This window comes from Heliangelus exortis, chromosome Z, assembly GCF_036169615.1.
Source record: "Heliangelus exortis chromosome Z, bHelExo1.hap1, whole genome shotgun sequence".
Lineage (NCBI taxonomy): Eukaryota > Metazoa > Chordata > Aves > Apodiformes > Trochilidae > Heliangelus > Heliangelus exortis.
The window spans coordinates 25,884,980-25,904,150 of record NC_092454.1 but is presented as its reverse complement, the minus strand read 5'-3'; the positions used below and the strand labels follow the sequence as shown (position 1 = coordinate 25,904,150).

The 19,171-nt window shown below is 40.2% G+C and overlaps 1 protein-coding gene across 6 annotated transcripts in view; it reads right to left on the bottom strand.

Annotated features, from left to right (window-relative positions):
- MCC (MCC regulator of WNT signaling pathway) overlaps positions 1–19,171 on the bottom strand; it is a 185,795-nt gene that overhangs the window by 9,086 nt on the left and 157,538 nt on the right. For all 6 annotated transcript variants that reach the window (XM_071731178.1, XM_071731179.1, XM_071731180.1 and 3 more), the window contains 3 exons: positions 12,515–12,749; positions 7,392–7,598; positions 6,439–6,536 (listed from right to left, as the gene is read on the bottom strand). In XM_071731178.1, coding sequence (XP_071587279.1) covers positions 6,439–6,536; positions 7,392–7,598; positions 12,515–12,749 — 540 coding nt within the window. The remainder of the gene's footprint in view (positions 1–6,438; positions 6,537–7,391; positions 7,599–12,514; positions 12,750–19,171) is intronic.

Here is a 19,171-nt window from a genome sequence, read left to right as displayed (position 1 = left end):
TTTGGACCAAAATAATTCTTATTTGTGTCTCTCCAAGACTGCTTGCTTAGCTTGGCTGTGAAAGGGAATGGTAATGAATGCTAAGTTGCTATCTGTATTCCTTTAATGCATTACACAGTTGTCTGTCTTCACAGGATTTCTAGCACCATTTCATGTTCCTGATTGCTATTATAAATCAGCAAGATATGTAGAATCATCTACTACAGGCTTAATGAGACAGAATATTTAAAAACAACACTCCTAGTCATGTGCAGGATTTTCCCAGGCTGAAAACATGTCAAAGCTGCCAACCAGGATGGAACTGCATTTGATGTGACAACCATACAAACATCCTCCCAGCAGGGATCGCTGTATAGCTGTGGCATGGCCTTCTCCAGTCAGTCTTTCCAAAGTCTGAACAGCAAACTTGCACAGAGGCTTACAAGCCAAGCACACGCCCCAGGGCTGTAATACAGACCACTATGAATTCTGAGCAAGAGTTTAATGTGCATATTTTGACAGGAAGGGGGAAGGAGAAGCAGTTTTTTATAACACAGTTTCTGGTAGCCCCGAAGTCACAACCTAATGGGATGGCAGAAGTCAGCACAGCTTTTGTTCCCAACAGTTTGTCTTCCAGATGGATACTGATGCTGCTGGAGCTGTGGAAAACAGAGCCGTGGCATCTCATGTGCACTGAGAAAATGAGCACTTACTTCCTGAAGAGGGAGCAATCTTATGATCTGAGGGCATGGCTTCCTTCCAACATAAGAGCTCTGCTTCTGGGCACTCAAGAAGTCAGCTGGGAAAATCCCTCACTGCACTCTTTCCAAAGCTCAGGGTGAGTGTATTCAGAGACCTACAGACTACTTCAACATTTGCCAGAATCACTATTTTCAGTGAAATGCCTAATGTGCTGGTAACAAAGACTTTTGTTTTGTATTTTTACCATCAAAACACTCAGTGGGCAGCTGCTAAGTGGTTTTCAAGGGCTTTTTGTTTCAGACTAACAGGATGGTTTGAATGGGAAGGCAAGCGGACAGGGCCTGACATTTTCCCTGGCTTCAAGGCAACTGCTGCAGAGAGTGGGGAATTCTGCCAGGGCTGCAAAGGAAACTACCTAACGTTGTGCACATTTCTACTGTGTCTGTCAATCTGGCCTCTGCTCAGTGACACCATATTTGGCCCAGAATAATGTAAGCAAGGTCTTGCACACCTTTCATTTTCCTTTACTGCCTGGGCTTTTCCACACATGTTCGGGTTTCATATGCCAGAAGTCTTCCCGGGTGGATTTTCCTGCCCTTGCTTACTTTGCTGAGAATTCCCCAGTGCTGCAAACAGGAACTGCTCTCCCCTGGTATGCAGAAAGCTGTTTTTTCTGCCCCTGGCTTGGAGTGTATCCAGCTAACTCCAGTTCTTGTGAAAGCACAAGCTATCTCCCCTCTGCACTGGGGTCAAGAGCACCCACAGCTCTTGCCAAATCTGCAGCAAAAGAGGAGTACTGAGCTCTCTCCAGATCAGAAGGTAAGAAGGTTTCCTTACCCACAACTGGGCAGAGAGGACTCAGGGGCCTTTGGACTCAGGGGGATGGAGGCTTCACGTTCCCTTGGTGCAGGCACCCATGGCCAGTCCCCAGGCACTGAGGTCTTGAAGGAACATGAGGGAGGAGAAGCACCTGAGACACAGCCCCCAGCTTTCTGCATGGTCCCCGCTTTGAAGGGGAGGCAGGCATACACCTTCCCCCCTACTTACTCCTAGACCCCTTTCCAGTATCCTCCTGTTGTTTTAAGCCTGGCATTTTCCCTCACCCCCCTATCAGTCTTCCTGGGGTGACATGCGATTGTTTTTTCCAGGCATTTGACTCCTCTCAGGAGATAGCAGCTGGACACTTAAAAGGAATGCAGATGCATTCTCTCTCAGTCAGCTGTTTAAACTAACCTTTTACATCAGGATGGCATGCAGAATCTCCAAGCCAATTTAAACGCCTGCCAGCATCACTGGTTTGTGTTGGCCTGCTAAGGAAAACCACTAATACACTATACAATTTTTTTAAAGACAACAAAACAGTGCTAGGCAAATGCCAGCACTGGCATTTGTTTAATAGTCTTAAAAGCACTGCCTTCAGTGCCTTGTTTCTTACTGACTCACCTCCTCAGGCCCCAGTGGGCTTTAGAACACCCATGCTGTGGTGTTCTGCCTGCCACCTGAGCAAAGCCATCCCTTGCTGGTCACAGACAAGATGCAGAGTGCCTCAAAAGATGTTTTGCTGTGGTAAGACTGCACTGTTTATTTGCTGGATTTCACAGGCTTAGAGCAGATCTCAAAAAACAGAAAGTACCACAGGCACATCTTACACCACTGGCAATGGAGAGACTGTCCAGGTGTGGTCCTGGAAATAACAGGCAGGCAGCAAGGCAGGAGAACAGGCCTGGAGGGGGGGCAGCATCATGCCTACTGCACTTGGCTCAGACCCCCCACCCAGCTCTGCCAGTTTTCTATGTCCTACTTAGGAATGTCTGCAGTTCCCAATTCTGCAGAGGCAGAACTATAAATCTATGCAAAATGTACAATTTGCCAGGCCTACTGACTACCACCCTTTTCACTCTCCATGGCAACGTCCAATTAGTTGCATGGCATACCACATTTGAGTTCAAAAGTCATCAGACACGGTAAATATATAGCTTTTTTGTTGTGTTGCCAGATGGAAAGTCACACTTTTGTGAGTGAGACACTGAAACATGTCTAGACAGACACATTTAATGTAACCCTGCATAACCATCGGAGGTCAAAATTTTGTGCCAACTGATGACCCAGAAGAACAGTCAGCCCAGTTACAAAGTTTTCTGTCTGTTTCAATGGTTCTTGCATTGTATTGTGAGATCCTTGCTGCCCAAATATTTTAATGCTTATAAAAGTTTCTCTAAATACGAACACAAAATACAGCCCTGCATAGGCAAAACAGCTATTTCCAACTGGAAATGCAAGGAGAAACTGCAGGAGGATGACAACCATCAAAGCATTTCTAAGAAAGCCTGGGGAAAGGAAGAAGTCTCAGTCTTGCCCATGTGGCCATTCTTAACAATGAAAAAATTTAGTAGAAGAAAAGAAAACCTTAGCTGCCTCACCATTCTTATTATTCTGCTAGATCATTTCCTACCTGGAATTTTTCTTACTGCCTCCTTCCTGCCATCTCTTAACACATTTACAACCTTGGCAAGTGCCTACTAAGTTACAAACTCATCCAAGTCATCTACAGCTCCCTCTTCCCACTGCTGCAACAGAGCAGAACACACCAGCAGGAAGATTTCACTTTAAGGTCTCTCTCAGATGCTGCCTGACTTTAGGGTATTCAACAAGATCCCCTCATGGGCAGCTTGTTATACTCATCAAGGTATCAGTGCCAGGTCATGAGTCTACTGGGAATACATTTTTGTCCTGCCAAGAATAAAGCATTCCCAGTCAACATGCTTGTTTATGGATGTGTCGAATTCAAGAAAAAACCTCAAGTGCCTTCATGTCCATTGAAACATTCCATCAAGAAAGAAGAAAGGAGAAAATAAAAGTGCTGAATACCCTGGTAAAAAGTACTTATGCTTGGCTGGAACAGGATGTGTCTCCAAATTAGTCGCCTTAGTCTGCAATACCAGAAATTTGTTAACGTAAATATAACTTTTACAATATGGAACTTGCAGATAGTTTACAATTCTATTAGTTAGCATAGTAGTGTGGAAAAGTGATTTCTACAGAAATCACATAAGATGGCTTTTAATGCTGAACACTGCTATGGGAAACCTTGATTGTTGTGAAACATTAAATGAAGATTTGCTCCTGTCTTGAATTTCTGCTGGTGGGTTCTACCAATGAAAACTCTGGGAGCTTTACAACATGGTGCTGGATTCCAGACTTAGAAGAAAATCCACATCTGCAGACAGAAGATAGGCTACTTTTGTGGATGAGACTGTTCTGCTACAAACCCATTTGCAGACTTCACAAATAAATGCTTCCAAACCACACTAAAATCTGAAGCATGACTGTGTCCTGCTGCTTTATTTCTGTTTCACTCTATTTCAATTAACTGAGAAGAACCTGACAGTTCTGCAGCAACAGGACAAAATGGGAAAGCAGCAGAGGGGAAAGCTGACAAGGCTTTTGTCTCCGTGAGGACGGGACTGCAGGAAGGCAGCAGGCAGGGTGGCTGGCTAATATGACATTCTCTGACAAACAGAGATATTCAAAATCAAATGGCTTTTGCCCCTATCTTTGCAGCTGCTGTCCCCTGCACAGTGTCTGCTGTCTGGAGACAGGTCCAAAGGACAGGTCGGTCTGACTGCTGGATGTGTGCACTGACTGCAACCAGCACTGGAATACTCCCAAACACTGGCATATAAATTTTGCCCCTTGACCACAGATTCAGTGTGCATCATTCCCTTGTTGCACATCTCCCTCCAACCCCCCAGCAAACACGGTTACTGGGAAAAATAATTTTTATTCTGAATTCTGGTCCTATTTCTTTGGTGACTGAGGAGGCTGCAAGGGGGAAGAACCAAGATCACTCCTGGTTCACAAACGGTGCCAGCACTTGTTTTCCCATACAAGCACATAGTAAGAGCAAAGAGCAAATAAATCCACTTTATTCCTGAAGATACTACAGTCACTTCAGATCATTCTGCACTGTAGCACTTGCAGAGAGGAAAATGCACTTTAATTTTTTTTAAAACTACTTTCGTGCATCCGTGATGGTAAAAATTTCATTGTGATATCTAAGACTCCATTTATCCAGGAGAGCAGTTAAGAACTGTCGGTATTTTTTAGTGTAGCTGTAGCTAAACAAGTTACAGTGAGCTTTTTCAGCGTGCTAGACAGACCTTGTGCTGACTTGCTGAGAGGAGACTTCAGGATAAGGAGACTAAGCATTCAGCCTGATTTGGCTGGCACACTGGTTAGGTTGGAAAAATACCCTGTCCGCACAGCTTGCAGGAACTGTGCTTGAGCCCCTCTGGCAGTAGCAATCACATTTAGTACAGTTGTATTTCCATTACACAGAGAGTCTCCACTCCAAAATTTATGTACAGTTTAATCCGATTATTTTACTTCCCCGTTTCTGCCTGACAAACTGTACTTGCTGTGTCCCTGGCTGGAAATCCATGCTAATCAACTTAAGGCCTAGTAGATAAAGCAAAGGTTTTTTTTTTTTTCTCTGTTGTCAGCAAGCCACATTTCATGACTATACTCAAGGCCCCACTAAAGTCACTGGCATCTTCTTGAAATCCAGGAGCAAATAACAGGAACAGGAAAAAGCTGCAGCTTAAGTGAAGACAGAGAACAGCAGTGGAGCTGCTCCCACTAGGACCCCATTGGTGTGGGGGTGGCCAACTTCTCTATACAGTGTTTATGCAGATTACTTTGTTGATGGGTTTTATCTACCCACACACAAATGACAGTTATGATTATTTTAACCACAGAATTTTTTTTTCTTGCATCAAGCAAAACAAATACTCAGCAACTGCCAGACTATTAAGCAAATGGTATGAGGTATTGATTCTGCAGCAGTAATGATCATTTTTACATAATGCCTTACAGGCTTAAGTGTCCCTAGGCAAGCTACAAGTTGCACCTATGAAAAAAGCACTTCAGAAATGAAATGCCACGGCTGCCTCAGGGCACATTCCACCATTAAATAAAGTACGAACATAAGAAAAGAAAAATACACTCTTCCCAGCCTAAATTTTTAGAGGCATTTTGGACAGGTTCAAAATACAATAACCAGATTAAGTATTAGATAGCTATCTCTCAGAAAAGGTGGAACAAGTACAGAAACAACTAAAAAAACAATTAATATCTTTCTCATGAAGTTTACCACATAGCTCATGCAGTAAAAACTGCTGCACAAACACACCTAGTTAATGTATAACTGTACTGAGCTTTGGCTTAAAACCTGGCTGTTGATAAAAGCAGTTTGGCAAGACATCAATTGTCTCTCGCTGGAAAGCTAATGCCTCACACAACAATGCCATTTGTAATTGAACTGTGGTTCTACTTAGTCGCTCAGGAGGCACATGTAGCATTTGAGTCATCAAAATCATGGCAATTCCCACTCCTGTTACCCAGTTCAAATCTGCAACCAACTTTCTCAACCAAAGATCACTCTTCAAATTCTTTCTTCACTAAAGTTTTTCTACAAGCCCCCGAGCAGGTCATGTCACTATTATGTGTCTCATATTCCTGCCTGAACTGAGGGCTTCTTAAGGATGAAGTTAATCTGAAATTTAAAGAACCTCATCAGCTGAAGAACAACAGCAAAAGAGAAAGGAAGGTTAGAAGACCTTCAGTCCCTTTTCCTTCTCACAGGCAAAATCTGTGACGACCCTTAAAATCACATAAGGGTAAGAATGAAGGCTCAGAACTAAACCCTGCCCGGGACCTACAAAGCAGATGCCATCGCTTGTGAAGGAGGGTGCTTACCGCCTGAGGGCATTCGTCAGCTCAGCAGTCAGCTCACTCTCGCTGTAGGGTCTCAGCTCAGAAAGTGTTAAAGGTGTTGCGGTGCCATCACTACATTCCTGAGAAACGAGAAGAGGTCATCTTATCTGAGATTACTTAACATTTCAATGGGAAAAATCTGAAACCCCCTAAGTTCACAGCTACTTTTAAAATGGAAGAGAAATAAACATCACAATGTCACAACAACATAGCAATTTATCAACATACCAAGAGACTCCTTGATTAACACTTCACAAATCCTTCTAAATATTCCCTGAACCACCACAGTTGCAGAATGCTGCTATAGTGTGTGAAACTGCTGGTGCCCCGTATTACTTTTGACACCACATTTGACACAAAAAAGGACCGGATCAGATGCTCTGTCAGAAACACTCAGATGTTTTTCTAGGTATTAGTAATTTTTCATGCATCTTATTAATGTAAATGCAGAAATCTGCTTATTTTACATAAACAAAGGGGGGGAAAGTCCTCATTTTCAAATCATAACAAACTGCCTTGGAAGAAGAAACTGTCATTACAATGCTCTAACTGCTACATAAAAAGATCTATTTTTTCATACTTTGTGTTTGTACAGGGAGAGGATGGCATTTTGTTTAGACTTTCTTCCCACTGTTTCCAGTTATCCAGTTAGTGACAACAGGCAAGACACAACACGTTAACAACAGGAGCTTTTACGGTTGTAAAGAATTGCTTTGTTGTACTCTAATCTTATTTTAGCCCATGCTTAACAGTAATTCTGCAAAGTCCTCCTAAGTCACAGCATGGAAAGAACAACTAACAAGTGGAGAATAGAGAAAAGACATACATATAGATCAAAGAGGAGGATTATTAACATGTCAAAGGCTGTTATAAGGGGGGCAGGGGTACAACAAATCCCATTCACACAGATATTGGAAACTTGCTAGACTCCTGACCTTTCCTGTTTTGTCTTTGCTTCCACTGCTGGTTGAGCTAAGAGACCTCATCCTCTGCTCTTTTTGTTCTTCAACTTCAGACTTCAAGTGCTCAATATGGACGAGGTAGGCCTGTTCCTGGGCCTCTCGAGTGCTCAGTTTCAATTCCAATGCCTTCTTCTCCTTCTCTAGCAGGTAAAGTTGTGCCTTGAGCTCTGCCATCTCCTCCTGTTGAAAAACATTATCAGCATGCTGCTTCATGGGACTACATACCTAAAAGAACATGAGTTTTACACAAGGTTTTCATCTACTCCTTTTACTTGAATGTTCTTTGCATCACCCAGAAAGCCTTTCATAATCACAGTGCTTGTAAGAATGTGTTTGTAGTGATGCTTTTCTCAGCATTCGCTCCTAGCCTTCCATGAAATACAGTTTGACAGGTATCCTGAAGCAGAAGGTTCTCAGTGTTTAACACCACTTTGGAAAAGCTTCTTCCATGAAATGACTAGTTATTTTCTGAATTCAGGAAAACTCGGCATCCACAAAACATTGAAAGAAATATTCCTAAAACTTTAGTTACATTATTTATTAAAAACCCACCACCAAGCAAACAAAAGGCTGCCAAAGTAAATTTAAAAACCCAAACAACCCAGAATCACATTCTCACTGTTGAACTTGCTGTGCCCTCAATCACCTCATGGGTAAAATGAAGTTCTTACACCCATTTTCTGCATTACATTTCTGTGCTAGACTTGTTCACCATGCAAACATCCTATAAGATAGAAGTTCTTGTTGCGTGGGCAGGCTAGGGAAAAAATCACTATTTTTTTTAAACAAAAAAAAATATTCTAGTTGCAATTTTATCAGAAGTATCTTACCTTATCCTTCAAAATAACACTCTTCATATTACATGCATTATTAACAAAGATTATATAAACACAAATCTTGGCACTTATTCAGACTAACTTTTGCTGTACAAAAGAATCTACATTCCTAGCAAGAATTGGTTGTTTGGATTAAGTGTAAGCAGTGCACACAGGTATAGCACAGTTACAACTAGCAGGTGATAACAAGTAATCACTAGTTTATTCAGAATCACTAACCATGCAAAAATAAAATCCATATCAAAAAATCCCCAGGCTTAGAAAGGTTTGTATGAGCTTTAAAATCATTAATTTATTAATCTACTTGTTTATTAACTTGAAAGTTAGAAGCACAATCGTTTCATACGATGGGGCTTACAGAAATTTAGTTGGTAGGCAAACTTAGCATTACTTGCCTTTGTCAACAGTAAAAAATGCAAATAACACTAATAAATCATGACGGGGAAATTTAGTTATAGAAGTTTAACTGGACTGTCTGGTATACTTAGGTGCATGCATTTAGCTTCTTAAGCCTCTATTTCTAAAGCTGTTAATCTACTCAGCCTGCTTAGTGAAGGCTGAGCAGTAATTTGAGTAAAGCATTTTGCACCTAGGTGAATCAAAGATACTCCTGACAGAGGGCTATCTATGTGGGAGAGTCATGACAAGATGTCCCCAGGCTGGAAGCTGAAGCTAGGTAAATTCAGCCTTGGAGGAAGGGATGGTTTGTTTCTAAAAGAAAAGGGTGAATTGAACCACTGCAACAATGAATCCGTGGAACTAATTCTTCCCCTTACTCAAAGACTGGATGAACCTAAAGACTGGATGTTTAAACCGCATATCCTAGCTCAAAATATTTTTTGTGGATCAGTGGTTAACTCCTCAGTTTCTGAAGTCAGTAAGCATATAAGAACTCACAACTTCACAAGTTTGTATCCTCACACAGAAAACATATCAGGGACTCCAAAGTCACCCCCCCGTATCTTAGTTTCCTCAAGACAATGCGACTTTTAAGTACAGACCCTAAGTCAAAGCAGAGAAAAAATTGAAGAATTGTCAGCTAGTGCCTTAGGAAGGCTTCCAGGGAAGGAACAGAACAGAATGGAAAGGCTGAAACTAAAAATTGGAACTACCATTGAAGATTCTGCTTCAGACACATGCAGTCTGTGAGACAGGGTGGCAACCATCAGGCTTCATGTGGGAAAATATAAGTAGCTCAGGTTTACTTAAGAGAGTTAATAGGTCTTATTAGTCTTAAGACAAATAAGACCTATTAACCCTCTTAATTCTCTTAAGACTCTTAAGAGAGTTAAAAGGTTTTAAGAGAGCTAAGAAGCAGTAATTTTTTCCATGAAAATATGTTTTGTAAAGGTACTGTCTAAATTTCATTTCAATGACATAATCTTTGTATACTTTAAATTTTTGTTCTAATTACAGAATGCTGGTGAGACATTTTGCGGTATAACCTATGTGTTTTTTCAGAGTGTGAGCACAAAGCCTAAGTAGCATTTGTAAAATGAAACCCTGAAGGAGGAAGTAGCAAGTGGTCACTCTTCCAGCTGACTGCAGAAGACTTATCCAACCCATGCAAATTCACAAGCTTCAAGCACCAAAACTAGCAGTCATTTCAAAACCAGCTAATTGAATATTAAGGAATATTGTATACTTGCAGTCATACTGTAATTCTGAATTTGGGTGAAAACTTGAATGAAAATTAAACACCGTGGACTCAATGTAATTGGAAAAAACACAAATTAAACCTTAAAATTAACATTTGCATTGAATGTGGTCATGTCAGAAAAATAAACCAGCAAGGTTTATTCTTAGAAGGACCCTTACAAGGCAAAAAGTCCTGAAAGTCATGAAAAGAGACTCCAGAAGGATCATAATATATATTGTGGACAAGCCAAGCTGGAATACACCAGCCTTCAGAGGCAAAACAAATGTTAGAGCAGAGAAATGCCATACTCTGGTTAACTGTATTATACTGTATACATTTCTAAGAGTAAGAAGTTATGTAATAAAGGTGAACAACAGGATTCTCAACATTCTTTCACAGAGAGACTGTAGTCTAAATGCACTTTATGGGTAACATTATCATCACTTGTACACAAAAGAGGAAAATTCTTCAGTGTAGAAAGCTGAGACTCCTTATCTAGATTAAATCCTTTGAAATGCAGGAAGGCTGTAAAACACGAATTATTTACACCCAGCAGAAGTCATCTCCTTGCTAACTGGGGCATGACAACAACTGACCTCAAAGCAGGACTACTGAATGATGACAAACCACAGATGAGAATATATTTGGAAGCATGATTAATTATTGCTTGAAGCAAAGAATTGGATTTTATACAAGTACTGGCAGACCACTATGTCTAACACTCTGGGTTGGTTAAAAAAAAAACAACAAAACCAACAGGCAAAACCAGAAACCATCCCCAAACCATCTTTTTTATGGCATCATATTCTCTTGGTACCAAAGCATGCAGTGTGTAGCTGTGTCATTTGTAATACTCCATGCATAAAAGAAAGGCAGGAGTTTTTAATTTCTGTAGCAGGAGAGCACTTACCAACAAATCTATTCCAAGCTTTAACAAACTTGAGTTATATCCCTTTCAGAAACCTGGGGATTTCCTGTGGTTGTGAAGTCCAGTGAAGTACAACAAATAATAATGAATAGAAGTATTGTCAGTTTCTCTATATCAGAAAGGAATGAAGGTGACTTCAGCCACCTGTGTAAAATGTGTGTTTATTCCAATATGCACTGAACACAAACCAACCAAGAAGAAAGATTTCTTCTTCTAGGGACAATTTCTGCAGTCAAAATCCAATGTGCTAGGTCTAGCCAAAAGTTACAAGGAGATACCACATATCCAAACCAAGTCAGCTGATTGTTTAGTGAACAAACCGATTACCAGCACTCAAAACATTGCCAGAAATTATGATGTGCAAGTGTTGGTGCTCCTGATGGGTCAGAGGATACAAGAATGATAACCACAGCAGACGGCTCTACATTTCTTTTTATCAATTTAAAGACAGGTAAGAATAGTGTACAGGAGATTTCAGGGAAGATCTTGACATGAAAAAGGAGGAGTGTGATATCTGAAATATACATCTAATTATCTATAAATATATTCCAATACATTTTGTGTGGTTTAATTATGAGGAATATATTGCTGTTGGTAACAATATATTCAAAGGACTGACTGTAACTTTTGAATCTTCTGACTGTTAGCAGGCAATCTATTTTTCTGATTTTTCTATTTTTGTCATTATGAAAAGGCAGCAACACTGAAAACATGACTAATTATCATGACTAAGTTAGCAGATACTCAGCAGTAGCGCTTCTGAAGAAAAATCTATAGATTTACAAGCTTACAAAATGATTAAGATTTGCTGTCCCGCATAATACCACCCTCTGACATATCTGCCACTATTTGACTAAAATAAGACTTGCTAACATCCAAAAAATAAACCAACATAAATCCAAACAAGCCCCAAACCATTTCTAAATGCAGACACATGCTTGAATTGCCTTTAAGATGTCCTTACAGTTTAGCTCAAGTCTCCCAAAGTCACTCGAGAAGGCAGATTTAAAATTATATAATCGCTATTCTTAGTCAATAAATGTCAGTTTTTCTAGATCACGTCTTTAGAACAGGATTTATAAACCAGGCCTGAGGTAGCAAGAGTCTTCTCTGAAAAACTCTCTTACTGCAAGTCATCACAATCAGACTCCGTGCTTGGGGTCTGACTGAGCTACAGATTGCAACACAGTACATAGAGCAGCTCTGGACTTGTGACTGAGTGCTGGAGAGCATAAGGTATGATGGCTTCTGACAGACCATCCCTCCTCCCATGGCAATATTAAAAGGAGGTGAAATTTTCTGCTTCAGTTCACAAGTATTCAAGATGCACATTTGCAAGCTTGTAAGTAAAGTAATAAACTGTCTCTAGGGAAGTGCTGTATCATGCTTTTAGTCACCCTCAAGCAACTCAGCTGCTCAGGGAGAGCATCTGGTTTGTCAAGGAGAGCACTTCAAGTTTGGAGCCACGGATGAGGTCCTTGCCTAATTCAAAACACACATAGCTTGTCACTATTGATACACTACTTTCTGACTACTGGATTTTCACCCCCGATCATTTGTTTCAACAAAGTTACCCTTTATTACCCAGTGATCACTGGGTAATGAAAACCTCCCATTTGTGTGACTGAGAATGCATTGCAGCACCAGGGCACTGTCAGCAGTGCAGTTAGCCTGTTGGATATAAATAAAATACCTTCATTGCCATAAGTTCCTGCATCAATACCGCATTTTCCAGGTCCAGCCTCTGGCTGTCTCCACGAGGTTTAACGTCATAACTAAGGGGATCAATGTGGATGCTTTCCAGTTCCAGCATTGTCAGTTTCACTGCTGCCCTGTCATTTTTCAACTGCTGGATGTAATCCTTCAGCCGCTGCTCATCCTCTTTTGTAAATTCCGTATCACAACTGCTTGCAGTTGAGCTGGTAGTACTGGAAAGGGAAAGAACAGTATTTTAAAAATAACATTTTGAACAAAATCAGTATTTTTAAATTAAACACTCTCCCAATACTTCATCAACACATCTAAATTTTGCTTAAAAGTTCATGGAAAGTAGCATGAATTGGACACTGCAGTGTTCAGATGATTCAAAGGGGTGTGAAAAATTCAGAAAATAAATTAATTCTCTAAGCAGCATGAGAAAATTGAATAATGTGACTTCCCTGCCAAGCCAGCTATTTAGTGGCATATAACTGAATTATGTTTTCTGGAATGGTGTCTTCTGAAAAAGATCTTTTTTTTTTTAATTTATTTAAAAAAATTAAACGCTGTTTAAGAGTTCTTAGCAGTAGTCTAACACGGCAAGATTCTCTCTGCTTCTCAGCCACTGAGTCTTCATATTCTTTGGGAAGAATAATCTACTAAGAAAAAAGAACTAGCCCAGACCTCATTTATCTTGGCTGGTGGCAACAGCAGTTATCATCTCTGATACTTTCAATGACTTGTAGGAATCAACCTGAACAAAATTCTGCTGGCAGATGTTAGGAGGTAACATCTTTCAATTCATGTGAAGCTTTATTTCCCAATACACTGGCATTCCTTCAGGCCTAGACTGGTTTAAAACCAACCCATAACTTAGCAGTTTTTTTACATAAAAACTCATGATCAGACTTGGTGGACTTACATCTAAAGCTACCAAACAAATGGCTGTCTAGCAGTCTGCCCCACAGATATTTACACAGATACCACAGCAAGGGAGAAGTAATGTCTTAAGAGCAAGGGTGGCTCAGTGCTGCCTGCCCACCTGCACAAATGCCAGTGTTGCAGGGGGCAGAGACTGATAGAGCCCTAGCATTCCAGGGCTGAATATAGTTGCAGTCACATTAAAAGGAAAGTAAAATGCCATGTTGTTTCTATAACCTCACTCAAGGCTGCCTGTTGTCTCCTGAGGTCCTGTAATCAGCTGCTGGGTGAGGGATAAGTCATCCATTAACTGTGCTTGTCTGGAATGCTAGATGATCTCAGTTATCAGCAGGGGAATAAATCACTTTCTGTATCAAATTGCACTGCTGTTCAACATTTTTGTAGAATAAAAAAAAAAGCCCCACCCGCTACATGCTGTGAAAGTCAGGATGATTTCCTAAAATCCATTATACATGTGAAAAAGGGTAAGAGAATCAAGATAGACTTTATTTTTCTCTTTCTTTTAGTTCTACCTAAGCCAAAGCTACATAGGTTTCTAATTACAGTTATTTGCTGCAGTTCTACGTCAATTTCCTATTATTTCCTTCCTTTTGTTTGGGATAATAGGTGCCATATTTACCACAAGTGTATACCAGTCTTAGCTTTTATTTTCAATCATTTCAACTTTCAGTGAAGTTAAAACAGTACACAGAAACCCTTCCAGGTTGAATAACATTTTTATTCATACTTGGTTCTTCCTCAGAGAATCTTGAATCAATATATCTTGCGTTACTGAGTTGTCTCTCTGAAGTATTTAGTGATATAAAAATCATGGGGATGGACAATGTGAGAAATATTTAATTCTGTACTGAAGTAATCTTGTAAGTTTCCCCAGCAACCAATGACAGCAACTGCACAGCTTTTCTGGATTAAATGTAAACCAGCTGTTGCTGGAGGAAGGACAGCTTTTAAAGCCTACATAGGCTCTGCATCTTGGGACACAAAGAACTCATCTCAGTTTTCACTTCCAATGGGAAGAAAACCTAGGTCTGCCTCCTACTAGCAACTAAAACCTGAGCAAAAATGCTGAAAATCTATTGTTCCGTTGTGCTGGACCTCATACTGGAAATTCAGAGGTTCTGGCCCTTAAGTATCTGTGGCTATGCAAGTGTATTTCCAGGGACAGCAGTTCAAAGTGAGGAAGGCAGTCTGGCTGTTGCCAGTGATACTGAGACTGCTTTTGCCTCAGTCCTGGTTGTCTGCCTGCAGCAGAGTTGGTTACTCCAGAGAACAGCTAGCAGGATGCTTTTTTTTTTTTTTTTTCCAGCATGCAAAGACACAACAACCTTCACTCTTCCTCCCCATCCCCTGATTTAGTAGCAAACCCGCACCCAGGAGACTAGAAGCAGTATGGGTTGCAGAAAGTTGGAGTACAAAAGCTCACTTTAGACTGCTGTAAAAATGAGGCAGCTCCCACGGCACAGCTCTACCAGGGTGTGTTCCCCCCAAAGCCTCACCATACAGCTCTCCACAACCATAATGTCAGTCCACTGCTCTATTTAAAGGCCTGCAGCTGGTGAGCATATGATCCTGAATTTCAGATACTGCTCCCCCCTTCTAACAGCAATCAGGACAAAGGAAAACAGACCTACAGTATGCATACATAATGCATCTATCAAAAAACCACATGAAACTGTTGCAAAAGATGTGCAGTTTCTCATTCCTGAAGCATGTAGGTAAGGGCAGAAAAAGGATCACAATTTCATCATACCTGGAACGAACACAACATCAATCTGCTCATTCTAACTGCTACTGCATTCAGAATAAGCAAAGAGATATTTTCTTCCCACTTGCTTCATCCCTCAAATCCTCCACAATGATGTCGTGCCTGGCTGATGTAAAATAAATGTTCATATAGTCTGGGGAAATTACACGTGTTGGTATAGTATAATGTGCAGTTTTATTTGCTGGCATGCATATCTGTGTTTGCAGGCACATGCATGTGTATAAAATGCAGTGCATGGCTATAAATGAGTCTCCCAACAGTGCCTCTGTGTGTGTAACTTCTGAACAGTACAAAATTCTGGCCATGAAAGCCTGTATAAACTTCCGTTCATCTGCTAAAAATCAAGTCAAAATCAAGTCTGCAATTCAGCAATGGTGCAGATAATACAAAAGCTGATAGAACTAAAATAATGCTGTCAGAACTGAACTCACAAAACTTGCTTGAATGTCTCCAAGTGACCTTGCACTTTAAAGAATCGATTTGATACACATTATACATGGGCCAAGCACCTTCTAGGTGGATGTTGTGGCTTGAGATTTGAAACAGCGCAGTACCAAAAGACCATAACTTCCTGAGAAACTTTAAAAAATACTAGCCAAAAGACAAACAACAATGTACTTGGCTGTAAGTCAGAGTGACTACCCTGCTTCCTTCTGATACTCATTCAGTCCAGCAATGAAGTGTTACTTAGATAACATTAAGATATCACTTGGGATATTTCTAAATAACTTACACACGTCAGCTGTGATAATCCTGTCTGTCAGCTACATATCTGAAATCTGGGGTGATTCTGATGTGAGATACAGTCCTACATTTGGCTGAGTTCAGACATTTTGTTCCACTACATAAAAATGAACATATTTCCCTTTGCATATAAGAGACTAGGTCTTTCCCCCCATTAATCCAGATATAAAGTTGGGCTCACCAGCACTGCAGGGAACAGAATCCACCATTTTCAGTCAGTGTTACCACTGGAGTCCTTCTTTTTTGTTTCCAGTTTTTTAAGGTGCAATCAGTCAAAACTTGTTGGCAGCATATGTTCTATAGGCAACTTCTATCCATTAAAATAACTATGACTCGAAGCTACCCTGGAAACCTATTTGTATTTTTAAAAAATGCAGTGGCAGCATTTAATGCTGCTGCCAGCCAAATAAGTTGAGATGTCTGCTATTATTTTTATTCACTTCACCAGTAATGACCTCTGTGATGTTCTTTCATTGCATTTAATTTCTTTTCATTTCAGTTGCTCCCTTTACAGTCTTTAACCACTTGCCACCAGTGGCTCACCAAGCATTTATTCTCTGTAATGTGTTCAGTGATTTGATATTAAGAATCTCATTTTAAATGCCAAAGCTAGCAATGGGTCAACAATTCCATTTCAAATCCCTGTTCTACAGGATTTCAAACAGCAGAGAGAGTCACTCACCAAAAGCCTCGGCAAAGGAGTTTTCATCATCCCACTACTTCTTTACTCAATTGGTTTCAAAGGGAAAAGGTAGCAATATATGTATGCAAACCTAAAATAGCTATGGCAAAAGATGAGTCTTGCAGATTTGGAATATGTTTGAACCCCATACTGTAAAAATGTTTTAATTTCAGTGCAGTGGTCCCTAAGTGGTGGTTCATACAGCACTCACCAGTTGAGGTGGGCTTGTTCTACGCCAGCTTTATGGACTGCCAATTTTTTTAAAGACAAATAAAAAGCCAGTAAGCTGGAAGGAACAGCTGGAAATCTGCAGTCTGCTTTCCTATCCCTGCTTAGATTGCTATTGTAACTGAAAAGAAGGAAATGGAAAAGCCATCAACATAGCAGAGGACTGAAGATTTGCAGCAATGGGGCATCTGTCTAGAACAGCAGGGAGCCCAGTGAGAGGGGGGCACAAGGGGCTGAGAAAGCTGTAAACGGGCAGGGTGACTCCAAAAGGCAGGAGGAGGGTCCTGGACAAAAAAAAAACAAACAGAAACCCAAACCAACAAACAAACAAACAAACAAAAAAACAAAAAAAACCCAAAAAACAATAAAAGGGATCCAGGACAACAGCAAGAGGAGACTTGAAGACAAAACCTTCAATTGATTAAACCTGAGACAGTACATATACTGACATAAATGTAGAAAACCACGTGCCTTTTGAACCAACACAGATTTTCCATCTATGATCTGGCACAGTGTTATATGTCAGTAAGATGAAGAGGGGAATGCCTCTATTTTGAGACAGAATCCTTAGTAAAGAGAAATCTAGAAATACCTCTACTACGTATCACTTGAACAGAACAGAAGGAAAGACTGGTATTTAATGGAGAACCATCTTCAATGATAAATATGTTTAGACAAAGACAAATCACATTGTGGGTGGTGGGAGGGGAGAGGGATAACAATGTGCAAGTTATGATCAGATAAGGATGTCCAGATGAGAAGTTCCTGGCTTGCTGTGTTCCCTGTGGGTGAGTGAGAGAAGATTCTGTCTCTAAATTCCACATATAGCAAAACATATACCTTATTCAGTACACCTTGTTCCATGCCAGAAACAGTTATCCTACAGTGATAATAACTCAAGCTGAAACATCTCTCTTGCACACAGAATGCATAGATATGCATTTTTACACTTCATGACATAGTTTATACTGATGAAATTTGAAATCCTACACCATTTTAATCACATTCTGCTGAAACTTTATCTACACAGCCAACATATTACATGCACTGGTACACACATTTCCATCTGACCATCAGAAGTTCATGGTAAACAATGAGCATAAGGGATGATACACACGCCTCTCTCCCCTATCTTTCCCCTCAACAAAGCAAGAACTACCAAGACTACAATCCTATCAAACAATTCAGTGAAAGGTAAACACCTTATCAGGAACACCATGCACACACCTGTCCCCTTCCTGGCCAATTTCCTCCTGTCAATACTTGGAAGTATCTAAATAATTTTCAAGAAAAAAAGAAGCCTTTACTACATACCACAAATTTCACAAGCAAGAAAAAACACCGAGGGTAGCTCTGAACAACCAGACATTACTCTTTCAAATAACAGAATGGAAAACAAACTCAGCCTAAGTAGAGGAGTTGCTATGTGTGTCCACTTACAACATATTAACATGCAGAGGTAGATGCATGCAGACTGAGGCAAGTTATCTATCTGAAACAGCTTTGTATAACTCAATTCCAAGGCCAGTAAATTCTTTTGGGACAATGAGTGATGAATGTGTTACTACTGCAGATGCTGTCACACTCATTTCTGAATAGATATGCATCTTTCTTGGAATGAAAGTGCACCATGAAATGTATTTGAGTAAAATTTTTAAAATTACACCACATTTGGTCCCTTTTCCCTCAGGCCACCATTTTGCTTAGTTTTGAGCTATTCCATGCTATTCACATGGTAGGAAATGAGATCCTTTGGAGAAGACACCAGCAAGAAGAGGAAATTATATACTACTAAAATAAATTTGCCAATGTGTCAAAAAATGACAGCATTTGAACAAAGAACTGGCTCAAAAATGGGATTAAAATGTTTTTGAATGAATCTGAGAAACCAGAATATCTTTTAAAAAGAAAAACATTAATCTATATTTATCCAGGATGCTTGCCAAGTACATAAGCACACAATCACTTCACACAGTAAATTACACTGCAGGCACACAATGACTCAAAATGAAGCTGCTTGCAGATGTATGGAACACTTCTGCAACAATAGCTCATTTATGTTTATTTTACAGAAAAAGAGTGATATCAACCTCTTCCTGGAAGAATCCACTCTGTCACGATGATAATTTGCCATTCCACATGTGAAAGCATAACATGGGAAGAAGGAATTTTCAGGGGGTTAGGGGTGAATGAGAAGAAACGTTTTCAAATAAAATGGCTAGATTTGCAACATTTATTAAACAATTCTTGAGCACTCCAAAACAGTAAGGGAAGCATACTTCTGGTCTCTG